The 24,477-nt window shown below is 40.3% G+C and overlaps 1 protein-coding gene across 2 annotated transcripts in view; it reads right to left on the reverse strand.

Moving 5' to 3' along the window:
• The window catches only part of LOC140462939 (phosphatidate phosphatase LPIN2-like), a 91,895-nt gene that overhangs the window by 14,800 nt on the left and 52,618 nt on the right, over positions 1-24,477 (reverse strand). For both annotated transcript variants that reach the window (XM_072556449.1, XM_072556448.1), the window contains exons 9-16: positions 22,640-22,827; positions 17,624-17,717; positions 16,470-16,539; positions 10,728-10,820; positions 10,197-10,276; positions 8,856-9,000; positions 2,972-3,120; positions 1,186-1,272 (exon numbers count right to left, since the gene is read on the reverse strand). In XM_072556449.1, the coding sequence (XP_072412550.1) occupies positions 1,186-1,272; positions 2,972-3,120; positions 8,856-9,000; positions 10,197-10,276; positions 10,728-10,820; positions 16,470-16,539; positions 17,624-17,717; positions 22,640-22,827 (906 nt within the window). The remainder of the gene's footprint in view (positions 1-1,185; positions 1,273-2,971; positions 3,121-8,855; positions 9,001-10,196; positions 10,277-10,727; positions 10,821-16,469; positions 16,540-17,623; positions 17,718-22,639; positions 22,828-24,477) is intronic.

Below are 24,477 nucleotides of genomic sequence, written 5' to 3' on the forward strand. Positions count from 1 at the left end.
TATTCAAAGAATGCCCAACCAACTTTTGAAAAAAATCCCTGATACCCGCAACTTAAAACTGAAGACAACCAAACTGAGTCTGGAAAGGGTTGGGCAAGTCACCATTCTGTTTAAAAAATGACAAGTCAAGGATAAGGAAAAATTAGACATATAGAAATCATAGAATCTCTACAGTGTGGAGGCAGACCATTTAGCCCATCCAGTGTACACCACCCTTCCAAACAGCAATCCACTGCCCTAAGCTATCCCTGCAACCCTGCATTTTCCATGGCCAATCCACCTAACCTGCACATCTTTGAATTTTGGGAGGAACCCCACGCAGACACAGGGAGAATATGAAAACATCCCACAGTCACCTGAGGCTGGAATCAAACCAGTGCCCCTGGTGCTGTGAGGAAACAGTGTTAACCACTGAGCCATCGTGCCACCCCAACTCATATGACCAAAAGCTTGAGAAAAGAGGCACATTTTGAGCAGTGACCTAAAGTTGAAGAGGGAATTGCAGAGCTTAGGAGCAAGGTGGTTAACAGCACAAGTGATGCAACTAAGAAAATAATTCAACCATCGTGCAACCTAGAAAACAGTAAATGCTCATTAAACCAGAATAGGAAAAACAGATATCCCAGAGGTTGTAGAGCTAGAGGAGTTTTCACACACACACAGAAAGAGACAGAGAGAGAGAGAGAGAGAGAGAGAGAGAGAGAGAGAGAGAGAAAAAGAGTAAGGACATAGTGGGATGCAAAAATAAAGATGAGGATTTTAACCTGGAGGCATCGCTTAACCATGAGCTGATGCAGGTCAGTGAACACCAGAATAATGGGAGAATGGGATTTAGTGAAAGTCAGAATAGAAGTCAAAGATATTTGGATTAATTCAAAGTCATAAAGGATGGAAAATTACAGACCAATCAGGAAATTCTTGAAATAGTTGAAATTTAAACAAAAAGAAAGGAATATATGAGTGTTTGAGCAGCAGATGGGCCATGGCAAAGGTAATGGGAAATGTTGTAGAGGTGCAAATAGGCAGTCCTGGTGAATACATATTGCATTTGAAAGCTCAAAACACAGGTGAACCAACAATATCTATGAAGCTATACTTCAAGAAGAACTGCTGTTCAATGAGACAAAACAATATGGGTCAACAAGAAGCACCTTTTCACAATTTAAAACAGAAGAAAGTACATACTGATGTATCTTATGGTAGAGTTTTGCAATGCCCTGGTGGGTCCAATCTTTCCCCAGCTGTGGCAAAATGTGCCCTAAAGCATCAGATCTGGAAATACACAAATAATAATTGGTATTAAACATACAAAGTTCATAGTTCACTAAAGAATGGCTCAATAGCATCCAAATTCAAAACATGTGGCTCAAAGTACAAGTATACATGTTGATAAGGCCCAAGGCGGAATGTTCTCCAAAGTGGACAATTGGGAATTTAGAATTAATTTATACTTGGGTTGAAAAAATATGGGGCAAAAAAAGCCTTGGGCTGTTCAGCAACTGTGGATATTGGATCAGCTGCCCGTTATACACAGTGTTTGAAATTCAGTTCTATCAGTTCAGGCACTGTATAAAACTGGCAACTGACCTGACATCATCCTAGATTAATTTCTATTCCATAATAGAATGTCCAGCAGCAGTATCACTCCGAACTACTGTTAAAAGGAAAATTGTGTATTTTACTGATATGTCCAAAACTAACAAATGACTTCCATAGAGTCACAAACAAAAGGAGCCATTTGATTAGTAGTTCATTTGCTGATTCTTTGAGACAACAGTCCTGTTTGTTCCAAACTCCTCACCTTCTGTTCATATTATAACTTTCTGCCTATCTCCTTTTTAAAGAAAGTATAGAATTAGCTTTTACCACCTTTTTTAGCAGATCCTGAATACAAGCAGTCTGAGGGATTTCCCATCTCCTCTCCTCTAAATCTTTTTCTAAGGAATTTGAACTCCAGTTATTGACTCACTCGCCAGGAGATTTTATACGTTCCCTACTTAATCTATCAAAACCTCTGATTATCCAGTAAAGCTTTACTGGGTTACCTAAGCTATCTGCTCCAAGGAGGCCATTCGCAATCTCTCCAATCTCTCTTCATAACTGAAGTCCCTTAGTTCTGACAGCATCCTTCAGTGCCCCTTTTCTAAGCCTTTTAGATCTTAAGTATAGGTATAGGTATAAGTACAGGTAGTTGCCTGTAGTGTTTCAGCTCAGGCCTAACCAATGGTTTATAAAATTCTAAGATGATCTAATGGTTTTGATATTCTATGCCTCTTATTTCTAACTTCAAGTAACCCATTAGATTTTTAATCACCTTATTAACACACCTTTTACCATATTGTCTTGAGTTCTGTTAAACAACATTCTTGGCAATGAAAAGGTACTTGAAAATTTTCATCCCTTCAGACCTCAGTATTAGAGATTTTCAAAATATCACTTCATCTTTGTCTCTTTTAACTCTCTCCTTTATTTTCATATAATTAGAATATCAACATCCCACATATGCTCATAATTTAGTACGAAGTATCGGAGATACGTTTTCTTTTTCTTCATGAGACATTGGGCTGACAGAACAAGAATCCATATGTTTAGATGAGTGCACAGTCAGTTTATAGCTATGAAAATCTATGCATTTACTTTACACATTTTAAACCAGCGTTGACCTTGCAGTAGGAGACAAAAGAATCAGGATTCATAAGTGTACAATAAACCAAAATGTACAGTTATGTAGGCATCACTATACTTCTCCATTGGTACAGGCAGGTAATCATTATATTTTGCAAATCTCTGAATACTGTTCATGAACATTTTTCTCGGCACAGAAAGGGGCAAATTTAATTCACGTTACCATGAAAAGCGAAGAAAAAAAGACATTAGTCTTTTTTAGCCCTGGCTTCCAATTAAGTTCTGCATTCTTTTAGTATAAAAGAGATTTCAGAAAAAAAATAATTAGAGGTACAGACAAACTTACTTTGTAATTGTGCCATCGATGTCAGATATAATAACTTTATCATCCCAGTTCCAGAGGTAAATGGTTCCTTCACATCGACAGGTTCCCTGATATTGAGTTGTCACACTGAACACTGCATTATTTGGGCCATCCTTCAGATTTAAACTTTTCTAAAAAGGAGGCAAACAAATATATGGAGAATAATTCAACACTGTAAAATTAAGTACTGTTGGTTCACTCCAAGTAGGACTTTGAAGTCAGGAGTGAAGCACTAGCATCACTGCTACCGAGAAAGAAAGCTGCCCATAAAGGTTCAGCTCTGTGACAAGTGAAGTTAAGCTGACTGCCATACAGCACCTTATTTCAACAGTCTTTAAATGAACAAGGATGTAACTTTTGCAGTTCCCCAGTCCTCTGCCTCCACCCATGAATCTAAGAAAGCCTGAAGTCTTACAGCAATGCCTCTGCAGTTTCTACTTTCACATTCCTCATATTCCTTGGATGCATTTCCTCTCATATCCAACATTGGGTGCATCTCACTTGGTCTTGGTGCATGACCAAATTTAAGTAGAAAGGTTTCCTCTTCCTTATCAATTGTACTGACTATATTAATTTTGCTTTGTCACAAAGCTGGTCCTTTTTTCTAAAAGCTGTTCGTTTTCTCAAGGATACTGTGTGCTTGTTTTTTTTTCCCAGAGGGGTCGTAAAGAGGGGTCCAAATTGACTGGTTTGGTACAGAGATGAAAGGGGTTAAATTGCCTTTTGCTTACACGTAAACAGATGAGACTTTAGGCCAAAGCTTTTATGCTCAGAAGTGACCTGTATTATGAAATGGGAGTGGTCAATCCTGAAAACTGGAATCTTGTTTGAGTCAGTGCAGCAGTGAAGCTGTGTGGAAACAGGCTGCTAGACACTGTCTCTCCGTCTGCCCTTCTAACTTCAACCCATTTTTTGCTCTACGTTTAAGGGGTTTGCTTATTGGGACTCTTGTTTATATTCGGAACAGCATTATTAATTCTAGTTTGGGATAGTCTGAGTTCTGTGGGTATTCTACTTTCTGTCCTTTGTGTTTCATTCAATAATTTTTTGAATAAATTTTTGTCTGTTTTAGAACCTGGTAGTCAACCTAGCAAACTTACTCCAGGTAATTTTCACTGCAACATACCAAAACAAATAGCAAACTTATGGTCTGGGCTGCCTGTTTAAGAATGTTATGAGTGGTCTGGCCTCGTCCAGAACAGCTTTATCCATAGCCTGTGCAGCAGCATCGTCCATGGCAAAGATGGATGCAAAGTAATAATTTAACATCTCAGCTATGGTCTTCTCCCTCCATGGGAATTCTCCTTTTTGATCCCAAATTGTGCAGACTTTTCTTTTTATGACCATTTTCCTATTACCACAGTGACCATAATTCTATTAGTTTTAAAATAGTGATGGGAAAGGATAGACCAGATCTAAAAGTTGAAATTTTAAATTGGAAAAAGGCCAATTTTGATGGTATTAGGCAAGAATTTTTGAAATTCTGGATTAGTGGTGCTGGAAGAGCACAGCAGTTCAGGCAGCATCCAACAAGCAGCAAAATCAACGTTTTGGGCAAAAGCCCTTCATCAGGAATAAAGGCAGTGAGCCTGAAGCGTGGAGAGATAAGCTAGAGGAGGGTGGGGGTGGGGAGAAAGTAGCATAGAGTACAATGGGTGAGTGGGGGAGGGGATGAAGGTGATAGGTCAAGGAGGAGAGGGTGGAGTGGATAGGTGGAAAAGAAGACAGGCAGGTAGGACAAGTCATGGGGACAGTTACTGAGCTGGAAGTTTAGAACTAGGGTGAGGTGGGGGAAGGGGAAATGAGGAAACTGTTGAAGTCCACATTGATGCCCTGGGGTTGAAGTGTTCCGAGGCGGAAGATGAGGCGTTCTTCCTCCAGGCGTCTGGTGGTGAGGGAGCGGCAGTGAAGGAGGCCCAGGACCTCCATGTCCTCGGCAGAGTGAGAGGGGGAGTTGAAATGTTGGGCCACGGGGTGGTGTGGTTGATTGGTGTGGGTGTCCCGGAGATGTTCCCTAAAGCGCTCTGCTAGGAGGCGCCCAGTCTCCCCAATGTAGAGGAGACCACATCGGGAGCAATGGATACAATAAATGATATTAGTGGATGTGCAAGTAAAGCTTTGATGGATGTGGAAGGTTCCTTTAGGGCCTTGGATAGAGGTGAGGGAGGAGGTGTGGGCGCAGGTTTTACAGTTCCTGTGGTGGCAGGGGAAAGTGCCAGGATTGGAGGGTGGGTTGTTTGGGGGCGTGGACCTGACCAGGTAATCATGGAGGGAACGGTCTTTGCAGAAGGCGGAAAGGGGTGGGGAGGGAAATATATCCCTGGTAGTGAGGTCTGTTTGGAGGTGGCGGAAATGTCGGCGGATGATTTGGTTTATGCGAAGGTTGGTAGGGTGGAAGGTGAGCACCAGGGGCGTTCTGTCCTTGTTACGGTTGGAGGGGTGGGGTCTGAGGGCGGAGGTGCGGGATGTAGACGAGATGCGTTGGATGGCATCTTTAACCACGTGGGAAGGGAAATTGCGGTCTCTAAAGAAGGAGGCCATCTGGTGTGTTCTGTGGTGGAACTGGTCCTCCTGGGAGCAGATCCGGCGGAGGCGGAGGAATTGGGAATACGGGATGGCATTTTTGCAAGAGGTAGGGTGGGAAGAGGTGTAATCCAGGTAGCTGTGGGAGTCGGTGGGTTTGTAAAAAATGTCAGTGTCAAGTCAGTCGGCATTAATGGAGATGGAGAGGTCCAGGAAGGGGAGGGAGGTGTCAGAGATAAATCTGGTTTCCAGCATCTGCAGTCATTGTTTTTATCTCGAAGAATTTTCGAAAGCTGATTGGAGGCAGACGTTCACAGACAAAGGGATGCCTGGAAAATGGGAAGCTTTCAGAAATTAGATAACGAGAATCCAGAAAAAGTATATTCCTGTCAGGGTGAAAGGAAAGGCTGGTAGGTACAGGAAATGCTGGATAACTAAAGAAATTGAGGGCTTGGTTAAGAAAAAGAAGGAAGCATACGTAAGATATAGACAGGATAGATCGATTGAATCCTTAGAAGAGTATAAAGGCAGTAGGAGTATACTTAAGAGGGAAATCAGGAGGGCAAAAATGGGACATGAGATAGCTTTGGCAAACAGAATTAAGGAGAATCCAAAGGATTTTTACAAATACATTAAGGATAAACGGAATGGGGGAGATACTAAATGAATATTTTGCAAAGGATATGGAAGATATAGACTGTAGGGAAATAGATGGTGACATCTTGCAAAATGTCCAGGTTACAGAGGAGGAAGTGCTGGATGTCTTGAAATGGATAAAGGTGGATAAATCACCAGGACCTGATCAGGTGTACCCAAGAGCTCTGTAGGAAGCTAGAGAAGTGATTGCTGGGCCTCTTGCTGAGATATTTGTATCATCGATAGTCACAGATGAGGTGCCGGAAGACTGGAGGTTGGCAAACGTGGTGCCACTGTTTAAGGAGGGCGGTAAGGACAAGCCAGGGAACTATAGACCAGTGAGCCTGACCTCGGTGGTGGCAAGCTGTTGGAGGGAATCCTGAGGGAAAGGATGTACATGTAATTGGAAAGGCAAGGACTGACTCAGGATAGTCAACATGGCTTTGTGTGTGGGAAATCATGTCTCACAAACTTGATTGAGTTTTTTGAGGAAGTAACAAAGATGATAGACGAGGGCAGAGCGGTAGATGTGATCTATATGGACTTCAGTAAGGCGCTCGACAAGGTTCCCCATGGGAGACTGATTAGCAAGGTTAGATCTCATGGAATACAGGGAGAACTAGCCATTTGGATACGGAACTGGCTCAAAGGTAGAAGACAAAGGGTGGTGATGGAGGATTGTTTTTCAGACTGGAGGCCTGTAACCAGTGGAGTGCCACAAGGATCCATGCGGAGTCCTCTACTTTTTGTCATTTACATAAATGATTTGGATGCGAGCATAAGAGGTACAGTTAGTAAGTGTGCAGATGACACCAAAATTGGAGGTGTAGTGAACAGCAAAGAGGGTTACCTCAGGTTACAGCAGGATCTTGACCAGATGGGCCAATGGGCTGAGAAGTGGCAAATGGAGTTTAATTCAGATAAATGAGAGGTGCTGCATTTTGGGAAAGCAAATCTTAGCAGGACTTATACACTTAATGGTAAGGTCCTAGGGAGTGTTGCTGAACAAAGAGACCTTGGAGTGCAGGTTCATAGCTCCTTGAAAGTGGAGTCGCAGGTAGATAGGATAGTGAAGAAGGCGTTTGGTATGCTTTCCTTTATTGGTCAGAGTATTGAGTACAGGAATCGGGAAGTCATGTTGCGGCTGTACAGGACATTGGTTAGGCCACTTATGGAATATTGCGTGCAATTCTGGTCTCCTTCCTTTCGGAAAGATGTTGTGAAACTTGAAAGGTTTCAGACAAAGATTTACAAGGATGTTGCCAGGGTTGGAGGATTTGAGCTATCGGAAGAGGCTGAACAGGTTGGGGCTGTTTTCCCTGGAGCATCGGAGGCTGAGGGGTGACCTTATAGAGGTTTACAAAATTATGAGGGGATGGATAGGGGAAATAGGCAAAGTCTTTTCCCTGGGGTCAGGGAGTCCAGAACTAGAGGGCATAGGTTTAAGGTGAGAGGGGAAGATATAAAAGACACCTAAGGGGCAACTTTTTCACGCAGAGGGTGGTACGTGTATGGAATGAGCTGCCAGAGGAAGTGGTGGAGGCTGGTACAATTGCAACATTTAAGAGGCATTTGGATGGGTATATGAATAGGAAGGGTTTGGAAGGATATGGGCCGGGTACTGGCAGGTGGGACTAGATTGGGTTGGCATATCTGGTCGGCATGGACCAAAGGGCCTGATTCCATGCTGTACATCTCTATGACTCTATGACTTTGGGATTCGCTTTAAGTTAGCTGCCAGTCTCTTTACAAAATGACTCTCGGCTTCTCATTTGCTTTCTCGCCTCTCTTCTGAATCTTCTGTGTTCAAACTCGTTCTCAGTTGTATTTTCTACGTGACAATACTCACAAGCACACCTTTTCTTGCTTATCTTAAATTCTGTCTCCTTCATCATCCAGTGAGCTCTGGATTTGCTTGTTCCAACTTTCTCTTTCAACAGAATATATCCAAACCATGTTCAGGAATATTCACACTCGGTCCAGCCCTTCTTTGAGCCAGGTGTCTGTAGAAGCCACAAGAGCATACCCAAATGGAAATTTATGCCTGAAATTCACCAATCCTTTTTCCCATACTCTGTGCATTCACTTAAATGCACAGTAATACTGATTAAAATTTATTACATTCCCCTTTACTCTGACCCCATTTATTTAACTTTTTAATCTCCTGTCCTAGGATGATCTATCTCACCCAGTATCCTTGATATTGTCTTTTGGTTTCCACATTCCTGCCAAGGTATTTAAAATTCTCCCAAACTACACCAATGAAACAACCAACAAGGAATTATTCCAGAACTTGAGTATATTATCAAAGTTGAATCAAGATTCCTTGTTCCAATTTTAAAGAGAACAGAAGATATCTCCCAAGGGTTTGTGAGCATTTAACTCTCAACCAATACCATTAGACATTTTTTTCCTGGATACTTACCTCACTGTTGCTTGTGGAGCATTGTTGCATAAGACTTGATGCTGCTTTTCCCAAACTATATGATCAATCACATCATTGACAACACGTAAAAACTATTTATTTGGCTGTGAAGTATTTTGTAATGTCCTGAAATCAGGAACGGTATCATATAAATTCTCTGACACCCAAATCTGTGACATCCGAGGTTATAAACAAGTATTAAATATGGAAACTGATCCATAACCTATTTCAGTTTCAAGTTATAACACAGTTGAAACAGATTTTGAAGAGCTATTTACTTACCAGTTTTTCTGAGGACAGCCTCAGGGATTTTTTGTAGGTAGCTGTATTGCTCTGACAAGGTGAATCTCGACATTTAGAACCTGGCTTTGGACGGTCCTTGATGGTATTGAAGTCATCATCGCTAGAAGTCAACTCTTCCTTTGATCTGTTCATAGATCAATGATAAAGCAATAAAAATATTCAAAAAAAAACAGCTGTTATAGTTTGAATTTTAAACAGCCTTTGTTTAATTTTAAGTTTAGAATTTATTGTTCTGGACTTCCCCATTAGAGGAACAAGTTTCTATCTAGTCTATGAAATCCTTTTCTGTCTTTAAACACCAACTAGTTCAAGCACCTGAACTCAAAGATTGCAAGCTAAGGTTTGATAACCAGCAAACTTGGTTATAGGACATCTAATTCTTCGCCAAGAGCAAGAATAAACATGCCCAAAATCCAAGAACCCAAGACAGATCCCTTGCCCTTTCAGATGTCCCAAAAGAACATAAAGATTTCGCAATCAAAATATGGCTACAAATCATTTCCATTTTGACTCGCTTCATGCTTCAAATTGACTGCTCATAATCATTAGCGTTTAACCTACCTCGATACCTGGTGCCATTTTGGGATGTAATTTATGAACTAACATAAACTGGTTTCCAACTGTTAGTCCTCTTGTGCAATAGGTCTGCAATTAGTGGTTCATTTCCTGACTCCTCAAGGCTTTTTCACCACCTACAATACTCACTACATCACCTACATAGATGTAGCTGCAATAATTATCAAGAAATTCAAGAACATTTAAGATTACCATTCAAATCAGAGCACAATATCCACATCTTTCACCACAGGCTTGTTGTGGCTATAGCATGTACATTATACAGAGTATCACAACCTATCTGAATAGCATCTCAGTTCAATGTTCTCTAACACCAAGGACAAAGTACAGCAGTATCATGGGTACTCTATTTCCCTCAAATTCATCCGTTGTCTTAAAATGAACATTAACAGTCATCCTTTCACTGACATAAGGTTAAAGCTGAAGCCCATGATGGAAGCGTAATCACCATAAGTAATGGAGCAGATAAACTCAGCATTGTTTTTTCATTAGGAATAGACCACAGACCACAGACCACAGAATAAGTTTGTTTTAATTGCTGGTGTTACATGTCGACACAAGATGTTTTCATTGCCCTGATAGCATAACTAACCAGTAACATTTAGATATTGATTTCTACTCCACATATAGCGTGTAATCATTGGCACTTAGAAACAAATGATTCAGTGAGTGTTAGGTAAGAAGCTTATTTTAACAGAGCTTTTGGAATAGCTGTAAACAAAAAAGTTAATGTTTGAATATTACCTGCAACCTTCAAGTAAGCTAGCTTGTTTATTTTCACTTCTTTCATTCTGTCCTTCACCTTTTTTGATACTGGATTCTGGCTAAAAACAAACACACGGTATCAAGACTCTATACAAGCCCAAAGCTAAGATGGCAACATCAAAACCACTACAAAGGCCATGTCCGCTAAATTTTAGTCTTTACCATGAACGTATCTTATAAGATGCAACCCCACATCAAAAACAACATTTCATAGGAAAGATCTCTTTATTATGCAGATCTTTCTTATAGTGCATTTACAATCGTTGTGGACAGATTCATTCTCTAATGAACTGAAATCTAGTATCCAGTTGTCATTATTAGTTGCCCACAAGAGCTGCATGATTTCAGAGTAAGTGTAAATCATACATAAATATAATATGACTACAAACAGATGCCCACAGAATACTACTACCCTAATCATTAAATGTTACTTCTGTCTGGTTTGTTGTTGCTTCATTATTATTTTTGAAAGAAGTGACAAAACAAAGACACAGAAAGAAGAAAGCATACCTCCTTTACTGTAGAGTTCTTTCTGCGCCAGGAGAACCACCAGCCACCAGTCTTTTTTGGCATCTTTTCCTTTACCAACTTATCTACAGTAGCCTAAGATGAATAGGAACAATGATTCAAGGATCAACTTGCAAGAAGGTGGTTATGCATCTTCAAAGTCAAGCCACATTAAGCTTTGATACTACTTTTCCCCAGAAACATGTTGTCCTAATCTTATGATACATCAGGGTTTTATTGTACTACAGTAATGACTATTTGCATTTTAAATTTAAATCTGAAATCTAAAATATTTATTATATCCACTTGTATACAAGTTATTTAAAACTTCTCAGGGAAAAGTGAAGCACACTTGGCTTGAGAACTGTATTTGAAGTCACATTATAGAAATACTCAATAGTTTATGAAGGGAGCAAACGCAATACCAACAGCACTGCTGGTTTAAAAATTGTTTTAAAAATACTGGATGACCAGTTCAACCCGAAATGCCAATTTGTTTTTGCCATAGATACTCCCTGATTGGCTGAGTGATTCCAGTAGGTAAAAACAAGGACTGCAGATGCTGGAAACCAGAGTCTAGATTAGAGTGGTGCTGGAAAAGCATAGCAGGTCAGGCAGCAGAGGAGCAGGAAAATCGACATTTCAGGCAAAAGCCCATCATGACAACTGGTGGAATTTGAATTCCATGAATAAGTCGAGAATAAAAAGCTGATCTCAGTATTGGTAACTGTTGAACTATCACTGACCTTTGAAGGCCATTGGCTCACGAATGCCTTTCACAGAAGGACTTGACTCCAGAATACTTGTGACTCCAAGCCCAGAGCAAGGTGGTTGACTTTGAAGTGCCCTCAAACTACCTAGCAAACCACTGAAGGGAATTAGGAATGGGCAATAAATGCTGGCCTTGCCAGTGACACCCACATTCTGAGAAAGACAAAAGAAGTGTTCCACTGCTGAGTCATGGAGAGTTGAATAAAACCCAGGATTGGTCTCAGATTATGCCGAAATACATCGTCTCAGCCAATGTAAGAAAAATCGAGAGAGGAACAAAAAAATCAGCATAGCTACTTGATCAATAACCAGTAGCTGTTGTTGTCACTGCAGATAGTTATAGAAAGAAAAGACAGTAGAGCTGTTAGCTCTTTTAGAGCCAGACAAAATATATTTTAGAATTGGTGCTGTCTCAGGACTAGAGGGGCAAGAAGTAATTATTTTACTGGGTGGCAGTTTTGAAATAAGCATGAAAATAGAAATAAGTGAATATGACTTGACAGCTATAACAGAGACGTAGTAGCAGGATAACAAAGACTAAGAATCAATATTCAAGGTAATTTAACATTCCAGTAAAATCAGCAAAAGGAAAAGGAGGTGAGATAACACTATTAATAAAGGATAGTGTCAGTGCAGTACAGAGTAATAATATAGGTAGAATAGATTGTGATGTAGAATCAGTTTGTTGGAAATAAGGAATAGCAAGGGAAAGAAGTCACTCATGGGAGTCGCCTTACTGTTGGACCAAGTATAAATCAGCAAATAATTGAATTGTCCAAGTAGGATACTACAACTGACATGGATGATATTAACCTGAATAATGACTAGATAAACCAGATGGACAAGGGTGACATAGAATATGCATCAGGGATTATTTTACAGAGCAGTACATTGCAAAACTTACTGGGAATAAGCTAAAGATCTAGTAATACGTAATGAGACAGGATTAATAGATCTCATAGTTAAGGATCTTCTGGGAGGCAGCAATCACAACATGGCAGACTTTTATATTTAGTTAGAGGGCGAGCAATTCAGGTCTCAAATCAATATCGTCACCTTAAATAAGGATAACTACAATGGTGTGAAGTAAGTGTTGTCTAAAGTGAACTGGGAAAAGAGAGTCAAAAGTCACATGTCAACAAGTTATAGTCAAACAGATTTATTGGAAATCACAAGTTTTCGGAGCGCTGTCCCTTCGTCAGGTGAAGTGACGAAGGGGCAGCACTCTGAAAGTTTGTGATTTCAAATAAACCTGTTGGACCATAACCTGGCATTGTGTGACTTCTGATCCTGTCCACCCCAGTCCAACACTGGCATCTCCACATCATGAGAAGATAGATTAAGAAGGAGGTCAGTAGCAGATACTTAAGCACATATTTCATAATGCCTAGCACACTTCCAGTCAAAAGGAGGACTCAATGAGAAAGATGAACTATCCATGGTTAACAAAAGTGATCAAGGAAAATATCCAATCACAAACTAAAGCAAAAAAAGTGAAAAGTAGTAGTAGGCCAGAAGATTATGAATTTGTTTAAGCACCAGCAGTGAATGACTGTAAGAGCTAATAAATAGGGATAAAATTGATTAGGAAAATAACTTAGCAAGATATATAATAACAAACAGCAACAGCTTCTACAAACATAAACAAATAGGAGCTAAAATGAGTGTGGGACGCTTACAGGATGAAACTGGAGAATTGATAACGGGGAAATAGTGAAATGACAGATAATTTAAACGAACATGTAGTATCGGTTTTCACAGTAGAGGATGCGATAAACATCCCAAAGATTAGAAAGCAAGTCTAATGGGAGAAAAGGACTTAGAACACTCGCTATTACAGAGGACAAAGTATTTGAAAAACTAATGGGATCGAAGACAGATAAGTCACCAGGACTGCATTCAAGGGTCTTAAAGGAAGAGGCTACATAAATAGTGGCACATTGGTGGAAGCTTTCCAGAACTCACTGGATTCTGGAGAGTTCCAACAGATTGGAAAGCAGTTAAGGTGATGTTCCTGCTCAAGAAGGGTGGGAGGCAGAAAGCAGGAAAGTATACGTCAATTAGCCCAACATCTGTCATTGGGAAAACAACTGAGTTTATTTTAAGGAAGAAATAGCAAGATATTTCTTAATGCAATCAAACAAAATCAACATAGTTTTGAGAAAGAGAAATAATCCTTGACCAGTTTGCTAGAGATCATCGAAGGTATAGCAAGCACAATAATGAAGGGGAGCTGGTAGACAGCATTGAGATTTCCAAACAGCATTCAATAAGGCGCTACATAAAGGCTTTTGCACGAGATAGGTATTGTATATTAAGCATTACTTGGCTCCAGAACAGGATTAAAGAATGCACAAACTCATCAATTATTGCAATGTAACAGGGAAGTTTTATTCCATAAATGTGCACTCTGAACAAGCAGAAGACAAGTCTGAGCAAGCCCACGAACATGACGAATGACTCACCACTGGTCAAGTGACTTGATTCTTAAATTGACATTGTCCCTGCCAAATATTTACCAACTGTAACACATAACAATAGGAGGTCATGGTATCAGGGATCATGTATTAGCACGAATGGAGGATTGGTTAACACACAGAAAAGAGAGTCGGAATTAAGGGGGCATTTTCAGGTTCAAAAGATGTGACTAGAGGAGGGTCACATGGATTAGCACAAGGGCCTCAATTAGCTCATGATTTATGTTAATTACTTGGAAGATGGAGCAGATGCAATGGATCCATATTTGCTGATGGTACAAAAATAGCTAGAAGGGCATGTCAGGTGAGGACATATGAAACCTGCAAGAGAATATTGATAGATCAGGACAAAGGGCAAAAACTTGGCAATTGGAGTTTAATGTAGAAAAAGGAGAGGTCATGCATTTTCATAGAAAGAATCAAAAGGCAGTCTATTATTTAAGTGGAGTGATACTGCAAAACAGCAGAATATGGATGCTGTTGTGCATGAAACACTAAAGGTTAGCATGCACACCAACAAATGCTACTTTTGTCTTTATTGCTAAAGGTTGAAGTTTATAGCCAGGAAGTCTTGATGCAACTGTACAGGGTGTCGATGAAATCACACCTGAAATATAGTGTATAGTTTCAATCTCCATATTTAAGAAAGGATATATTGACATTGGAGGCAGTTCAACAGAGATTCACTTGGTTGATTTCTAGGATAAAGCAGCTGTCTTATTGAGAACAGCTAAGCAAATTAGATTTTCATTCATCAGAATTCAGAAGAATAAGAAGTTGAAAAATACAAGATTTTGAGGAGACTTGACAGGGTAGGCATTGAGAGGGAACATCTCCGAGACACCCACACCAATCAACCAAACCGCCCCGTGGCCCAACATTTCAACTCCCCCTCCCACTCTGCCGAGGACATGGAGGTCCTGGGCCTCCTTCACCGCCGCTCCCTCACCACCAGACGCCTGGAGGAAGAATGCCTCATCTTCCGCCTCGGAACACTTCAACCCCAGGGCATTAATGTGGACTTCAACAGCTTCCTCATTTCCCCTTCCCCCACCTCACCCTAGTTTCAAACTTCCAGCTCAGTTACTGTCTCCTTGACTTGTCCGACCTGCCTATCTTCTTTTCCACCTATCCACTCCACCCTCTCCTCCTTGACCTATCACCTTCATCTCCTCCCCCACTCACCCATTGTACTCTATGCTACTCTCTCCCCACCCCCACCCTCCTCTAGCTTATCTCTCCATGCTTCAGGCTCACTGCCTTTATTCCTGATGAAGGGCTTTTGCCCGAAACGTTGATTTCACTGCTCGTTGGATGCTGCCTGAACTGCTGTGCTCTTCCAGCACCACTAATCGAGTAGATATTAGACAATAGACAATAGACAATAGATGCAGGAGTAGGCCATTCAGCCCTTCGAGCCTGCACCGCTATTCAATATGATCATGGTTAATCATTCCCAATCAGTATCCTGTTCCAGCCTTATCTCCATAACCCTTGACTCCACTATCTTTAAGAGCTCTATCCAATTCTTTCTTAAATGAATCCAGAGACTGGGCCTCCACTGCCCTCTGGGGCAGAGCATTCCACACAGCCACCACTCTCTGGGTGAAGTAGTTTCTCCTCATCTCTGTCCTAAATGGTCTACCCCGTATTTTTAAGTTGTGTCCTCTGGTTCGGCACTCCCCCATCAGCGGAAATATGTTTCTTCCTGCCAGAGTGTCCAATCCTTTCATAATCCTATACGTTTCAATCAGATCCCCTCTCAGTCTTCTAAACTCAAGGGTATACAAGCCCAGTCGCTTCAGTCTTTCCGTGTAAGGCAATCCTGCCATTCCAGGAATTGACCTCGTGAACCTACGCTGCACTCCCTCAATAGCCAGAATGTCTTTCCTCAAATTTGGAGACCAGAACTGTACACAGTACTCCAGGTGTGCTCTCACCAGGGCCCTGTACAGCTCCAGAAGCACCTCTTTGCTTCTATACTCAATTCCTCTTGTTATGAAGGCCAGCATGCTATTAGCCTTCTTCACGACCTGCTGTACCTGCATGCTTGCCTTCATTGACTGGTGGACAAGAACACCCAGATCTCTCTGAACAGCCCCTATTTCCACTAGTGGGATAATTTCAAAGTACAGACAGTTACAGAATAAGAGGACACTCATTTAACGCTGAGAATCAAAGGAATTTCTGCTCTCAGAGGGTGCTGAATGGCTGGAATTCCCCACACAAAAAGTGTGGCGTAGGCTAGGGCACTGAAAGTATTAAAAGAGGTCAACAGATTTTTAAAATATTAATGAGTTAACAGCTACAAGGAACAGGCACCAAAAAGGAATTGAGGCTTGGAGCACATCAGCCGTGATCTTATAGTATGATGGGGCAGGATTAAGGGACAGAATGGCCAACTCCTGCTCCTATTTCCTAAAATCTTGTCTAAATCATTTTGTATGTTCTAACCCTTTGGTAAATCAATACATCTCATCAATTGTACAATAACTACCTTAGGTAAATTCTTCTGAAAAACTTGAATGCAGAGAATCATGGGTGCAGCGACTGCCCAGTTATAATATCTATGAAAAACAAAATATCCAGGGTTTTCACACCAGTGCAAAGATATCAACATTTAAAAATAACTCGCACAATATCATTCAATTTGAAATAATGGTTCATTTTATCTATGAATTTTGCATTCTTTCTACTTCAAAATTAACTTGGATTGTGTACCATTTAAATATATTTTAATTTTGTAAGGAGCATTATAAAGAATGTCTTTCCTTCCTGCCAAAACACAGCTTCTCTGTTCCATACTGAATGAAGATTCTAGCTGCTAGTTCAAACATTTCACGATTAATGCAGTTTTTTTTAATGTCAGTATCAGGTCTCTCTCTCTCTCTCTCTCTCATATCAAGAGCTGGAATACAGAACATGTGCTGTGGGCATAACAATAACTCCAACAGGAAACTCAGTTGACTATTTTGAATTCTTTATATTATTAAATAGTTGTTCCGTGAATTCAAGACTTTTTGTGAGGGCAACTGTGAAAATAAAATTAAGTAACAAGCACTTGATCTCATCTGTTCAGATTCATAAGTGATGGATGAGGTTGCTGCCTTCCATTTACTGTTGCCCAGAATTAGCCCAACATGCACATAAAGTGATACAATTAAATAAGCAGAACTAACTAAAACTGAAAAGCCACAATATTAAAAAAACTATTCAAGAAACTTAAATCAGAACAAAATAAGGGGAAACAAAAAAAAATCAAAAAGTAGATCTGCAAATAACCAGAATAGCAGTACTTTTACAAAAAAGGACAACAATCAAGAAATACTGGATACAGGTCATTCAACATCTGCAAAGAACAAAAGCAGGTTTGAATGTAATCCTTCTCTGTTCCCAACTGCTTACTGATTTGCTGTGAATGGCCAGCATTGTTTGGTTTCTTTCTGATTTGCAGAAGTTGCAAAGAATTTTTTTAAACCTATATTAAAATCAGGACAGAATGCATTTGCATTAATAAGTTTAACTATTTTAACCAATTTACAAACTTTGAGAAGACAACTATTTTGAGAAGACAAAGATGTAGAATGAAAAGTACTTAAGCACTCAGTACCCCGTATAACAACATACATTGCTACAAGCTTATGAACTTACTTTTTATTGATTCCAATAACCAAATTTGGATCATCAATAATTCCAGGATTTTCAACTAGATCCTGGTACGTGACCATGTGTTGCTCAAATTTCCCTGTTGCATAAACAATAAACAAGCATTTTAAGAGTCTCAGCTGAGAACGACTTTACCACACATGCAAAGAATTTCGCATTAAACAATCAGAACTTCAACTGATCAGCAAATACATAAACATGTAACAAAATCACTCAGTGTAGTTTTAGCAAAAGAAAAATAAATCATTGTGACTTATTATTTTGGTGACGCTTCATTTACCATTGTTCTCCTGATGGTCAACCTATTGTTACAGCCAAGTGGGTAAATAGACAAGCTATTTTCCCCAGAGGTGGGGAGTCCTGAACCAGAGGGCATAGGTTTAAGGTAAGAGGGAAAAGATTTAATCGGGACCGAAGGGGCAACTTTTTCAAACAGAGGATGGCGTGTGTATGGGATGAGCTGCCAGAGGAAGTCGTGGGGCAGGGACAATTACAACATGTAAAAGGAGATATGGGTGGATGGATATATCAATAGAAAGGGTTTAGAGGGATATGAGCCAAGTGTTGACAAATGGGACTGGATTGTTTTTGAATATCTGGTCAGCATGGACAAGTTGGTCAGCATGGAGGGCCTGTTTCCGTGCGGTATATCTCTATGTCTCTAAGTGGGAAATGGTGAAATGCCTTTTTCCACCTCGCAGCTGACAATGTCATGTATTTTAAATAAATTGCTTGTCATCTTAGGATTTTTAACTCAAGTCTTGTAACTGTAAATGACACAGAGGCAGGTTTTATTTTAAGTTCTTAAAAATTAGTGTTTATTGCCCTTAACAGCTGTTAGATTTAAAAGGAAGAGCTTCAATTGGCTCACAAATGCTCCCAAAAGACTCAGTTCCACAAAGTAGTAGGCTACATGGAGGGTAATTTAAATTGTTTTAAGTGTTTCCATAAAAAAAGCAATCCAATACAAATCTTCAAAGTTGATGTGTTGGATGGTTTCAAACCTCCGTGACTTGTTTTTGCTGACCCTATATAAAAATAATTTAAAATCTGGGCACATGATCTTGGCCTTCCTCTGAAGGCACCAGTTCTATGTTTTAGGTTGAAGACACTGCCTTCACTGTTTGGCTTGTTAGATAGAGAGAGAGTATCTGGCTGTTGAAGGTAGAGAGAGATCCACAAGTTTCCTCCTAGGCATTGATAGGGTGCCTGACTCAAAAAAAGCAACAATTTTTTTTTAAAACAAAGGTTAGCTCGCTATTCATTTATAAAAATGGTAACAAAGCACGCTGAGAAACCCTCATTCCAGATCCACAGTGTGCCGTAATCAAATTAACTGGATCACTCATTGCGGCCAAGGTTCCATTTCCAAATTATTCCAGTGACGGCTTGATCCGCACACACCTGAGTAAACAGGTCACATCTAATTGTCTCCCTGAAATTCATATGATGGAATACTTTCACTTGCCCTGGTAAGCTACTTGCAGACAATGTAATTAATTTCTGATATCTTCACTTCATAAATTAAAAAGCTATACAAATGTTAAAAGTATCTTGTGTTTCAATCCACACAAATAGTAATTTTGATACAAACATATTTTTATAATAATATTGATAACAAAACATTCAATTCTCTCATGTCAAAATGATCAAAAGAGCTCCAAGTCAGGAGGGGGGAACTTGAAGGTGTTGATGTTTCCATCCATCTACTGTTCTCCTCCTTGATAGAAGAGGTCACGGATTTGGAAAGTGTTCAGTTACAAATTTGAGAAGTGCTATCAAAGAAGTATTGGGCAAGCTGTTGCAGTGTACTGATACTGTTTGCTCAGAGTGAGGCAAGTGAACATTTCAAGAAGTTAAATATGAATGCAAATGCTTCTGTTTTGTCATCTGCACTGATGTAGTAGGCTCCCCCAACTTGGAAGATGAGAATGTTTAGTTGCTTAGTTGTCCACCAGAGAACTGCAGAGTTTTGACCTAATCTGTTGGTAGTATGATAAATTATCTCTGATTAGCATGCACTATGTTGTTCAGCATGCATGTAGCTATAATACAGTTTCACCATGTCAGCACTTCATTTTGCTGCTGCTGCTTCACATATACGCTCGATGGTGATGGCCAAGTGAGGGTTGTGCTGGACTGTAAGATTACATACTGTGATTGAATATAGTTCTGTTACTGTTGCTGATAGCCCACAGTGCATTATGGATGTCCAGCTTTAGGCTACTAGAGCTGTTCTAAATTTGGATTGATGGTGCTGGAAAAGCACAACAGTTCAGGCAGCATCCGAGGAGCAATAAAATCAACATTTTGGGCAAAAGCCCTTCATCAGGAATACAGCTGTATTCCTGATGAAGGGCTTTTGCCCGAAACGTTGATTTTACTGCTCCTCGGATGCTGCCCGAACTGCTGTGCTTTTCCAGCACCACTAATCCAGAATCTGGTTTCCAGCATCTGCAGTCATTGTTTTTACCTAGCTCTTCTGAATTTACCTATCCCATTTAGCACAGTGGAAGCACCACACAACATGACAAATGGTACTATCTGGGTAAAGACAAAACATTGTCTCCACAAGAAATGTGTTGTGGTCACTACTAAAACTATCATGCTCAAAAGGTATCTGCAATAATGCAACACTCTTGGCAAATTTTACAGGGTCCAGAGCCAATGTTGAATATTCCAAGAAAAATTCCTTACTGACTGTATTCAATGTACTGGTGGGATGGGCCATACTCGCTGTTGTTGATGGAGGAGCCTAGCGCATTGGCAGCAAGGAGAAAGTGAGGACTGCAGATGCTGGAGATCAGAGCTGAAAATATGTTCCTGAAGAAGGGCTCATGCCCGAAACGTCGATTCTCTGCTCCTTGGATGCTGCCCGACCTTCTGCGCTTTTCCAGCAACACATTTTCAGCATTGGCAGCAAGGTCAGGTTTGGTGAGAATGACAATGTCAGACTATTGCTTCACTGGTCTGTGGGACAACTCTCCCAACCTTGGCACAAGTCTTAAAATAGTGGTAAGGCATACATTGCAAAGTCAACTGAAGAGAATGCAATATTTTCATTTCCAATTTCTAGGTTGGGTGGTCAGTGTGGTTTTATTCTTTTACATCCCTGTTTGACATAACCTAGTGGCTTACTTTAGAGGGCAGTTAAAAAGGCTAGCACATAACTGTGGATTTGTAGTTAGACATACGTCAGACTGGTTAAAAGACAAGAGATTTCTGCCTGTCAAAATGTCACATTCATTAGGTATAAATTACTGACTTTGAAACCCAATTTAATACCTTGGATTTTGATGGGTTTGAAGTTTTGAAAAAGAAACCAAAACCACAAACTAAAAATGGCTGTAGACACTACCTGACCACACAGTTCAAAGAATTTCCATGAAAACCAACATGAATTAAATAAAAGACATCCTACACGAAAGTCTACATTTTTCCCAAGGGTAATAAATCTCATCAGAAATCATCCCTGGGAACAGTGAAAGTGTCCTCATCGCCTATCCAATTTTCACAACCATGAGAATCCTCACATGTTGAAGACAAAATATCACCTGCAGTCAGAATATACATACAAGTTGCTTTTTCAATGGGCTTTCTCTGTGGCAGAAGCAGACAAGAATGGATTTTTGACTAAAAGTGGAGTTGAGCATTATTACATCAGTCATTATCTCACTGAATGGAGGAGTAGACTAGATAGGCTGAATGGCTATGTCTTATATGTCATTCAGCAGAACTGAAAAAAGCTAAAGGATTCTCTATATCTCTCAGAAAAAGAAACACCAATGAAAACACTGACTGGTTCGCTACTGCTGACAGTACAAAAATCCAACTAACCAACTATGATCTCAGATTCAAAGACACCCAAGGGACTTTAAACTACAATGTTCATTTATCCCTCGTTTGTACTGGACATTATTCCCTTTTAACTTTGTATATGAACAAGTGTCGCATTTTTATTATTTTTCTCAGGATTGGCAGATTATAAATTTGCTCTTCCTAAACTCAAGAAAATTTTGTGATTGTCTCATACTGCAACAGTAAAAATTAGTTGACTACATTTTAATTGGAAAACAGAATAGGCATGAGTTAATTAAAAAAATTAAACCTTTGCTGCAGACAACCAGGATGGTTGCAACACAGGGACTTGTTCACACCCACCTCATTCGCTCCTAACAGTCACCTTAAGGATTTGAGTGAACCAGATGGGTTTTAAGGACAATACGGTAATTTCATGGTAAGCATTATTGAAACCAGCATTTAATTACAGATTTATTAAATTAATCTGTAGACTGACAACACAGAGTGCATACTCCATTTAGTTTTCTTAATTAAAATAATAGTGATGAATAATATGAAAGAACTCAAGTCAATACAGAGGGACCTCGATTATCCGAAGGACACGGGCAGGGAACATTTCATTCAGTTAATTGAATTTCGGATAATCGAATCTCTGAAAACATTGTTTAGCCAAGCTTTGGGACCATGCGATCTTGCTGGATAATCGAATGCCGGATAATCAAGGTTCCTCTGTATTATCCATGGCAAAATCTTTACAGTTTGTTCCCTAACAATAAACATGCACCAAATCATCGATACTAATGAAGCACTGATGTAGTTCTCACTGCTGTTCTAAACTTGTCAGTTAAAAGATTTCATACATGGCAGTTTTGAAGACTTATGTGTGAGTTGCAAATGAAGAGGATTGTGCCAGTGCAAAACACATTTGCATCCGTATTTAAAAACATGTGTAGGCATTTTAATCAATAAATCAAAAGATTTAAGTAGGCTTGGAAGAATTTTCACATGGGTTGGTTAAGCACAAGAAAGAGAATACTGACATGCAGAAGACACAGCACATCATGTTTAAAATAGAAATGAAAAAAAAACAAGTTTTTGAATGAACAGCAGCCAAGTGGAACAGTTAACATGTTGAACATAATTCAAAATATTAGAATTCTCCAATAAAGATGACAAAAATTAGCCATCTTAAGACTTTACCTTGAGAAATCTCATTGTTATCACTGAGGCCACCACACAGAGAGAGATGTACATCTGGGAGATCACTTGCTGAATCAGACAGATATTCCGTGCCACTATCTGCACCTGCACTTCCTACTGATTGTGGAGATTGTGATTCTGAATGTGTACCAAATTCGCTCAACTGCTTAGAACTCGAATCCTGTTCACTGAAAAGGAAAAAGCAACAGTTAAATCCAGTAGACAAAATTATTAAAAACAAAACATAACTTTGATGTTAGGATAAATTACACATCCATCAGCAAGCTCAATTATAAGATATATTAGATTAGATTAGATTCCCTACAGTGTAGAAACAGGCCCATTAGCCCAGCAAGTCCACACCGACCCTCTGAAGCGTAACCGACCCAGATCCATTTCCCTCTGAATGATGCACCTAACACTATGGGCAATTTAGCATGGCCAATTCACCTGATCTGCACATCTTTGGACTGTGGGAGGAAACCGGAGCACCTGGAGGAAACTCACGCAGACACGGGCAGAATGTGCAAACTCGACACAGACAGTCCCCCAAGGCTGGAATCGAACCTATAGCATGACAATATCACGGAATATGGCAATTTGATTTCATACATCATGCACTAATGGTTTTAATATAAAAATCCAGAAGACAGCCACCATGTTACAAATGATGCGTTTTTTTTACTGCTAAGTACTAATAGCATATTCTTTATTACCTTTCCAAAAAAAAACAAAGTGCATGTGAATAACACCCCACCTATCACATGAAACATTAACTCCCTTTCTTCAAGTCAAAGGTGCGGCCATGGTAGTCACATAGGCCTGAGTTATATCAGTCTCGCTGTGGGGTACATGGAACATTCATTGTTCCAGTCCTACTCAGGCCCCCACTCATAACTCTTTCTCCAGTACATCGAGGACATCAGGTCTGCTTCCCTCTCTCATCAGGAATCAATTTCAATTCCAAATGTCCACCATGCTCCCACCTTCAACTGGTTCATCTCTGACTTCTCTTTTCCCTTCTGTTTCCATTTCTGGGGATAGGCTGGCCACCGATATTCACTTCAGCACCACTGAATCCCACAGTTACCTTGACTAGACATACTCATAGCCTGCTTCCGGTAATTCTCTATTCCATCTTCTCAATTACTCTGTCACATCTGTTCCAATGATGGCAGCTTCTGCAAGGGGACCTCGGAAATGTCTACTTTCTTCCTCAACTGAGGATCCCTCACCATCATGGTTGACAGGCCTCTAGCCGGGTCTGACCCAAGTCCCACACTTCAGCTCTTACCTATTCTCTCCCCTCCCAAAAAAGCATTACAGTCCCCCTGCTCCTCACTTACTACCCCACCAGTATCCACATACAAATGATCATTATCTACCATTTCCACCACCACCAGCAAGATGCCAACACAGACATATCTCTTGTCAGCCTCTTCCGTAGGGACTGTTCCCTACAGGGCACCTTGGTCTACTCTTTCTCCATTCCCAACACCACCCTACATCCCCTGGCATCTTTCTTTGCAATTGCAGCAGGTGCAACATCTGTTTGTTTATTGCCTCCTTCCTCAATATCCAGGGCTCTGGAAACACGTTTCAAGTGAAGCAGCAATTTACCAACACACCACTCCATCTAGACTACCATATTCACAGGGGCTGCTCAACTAGAGAGATAAAACACAAATTGGGTGACCACTTTGTAAACCACCTCCGCTCTGTCTGTGAAAATGACCCTAAACTTACTGTTGCCTGCCACTTCAACACACCACCCTGTTCCTTGCCAACATCGCTCTTGGGATTGCTGCAGTGCTCCAGCAAAGCTCAGCATAAGCTGA

Source organism: Chiloscyllium punctatum, chromosome 37, assembly GCF_047496795.1.
Source record: "Chiloscyllium punctatum isolate Juve2018m chromosome 37, sChiPun1.3, whole genome shotgun sequence".
NCBI classification, from domain to species: Eukaryota; Metazoa; Chordata; class Chondrichthyes; order Orectolobiformes; family Hemiscylliidae; genus Chiloscyllium; species Chiloscyllium punctatum.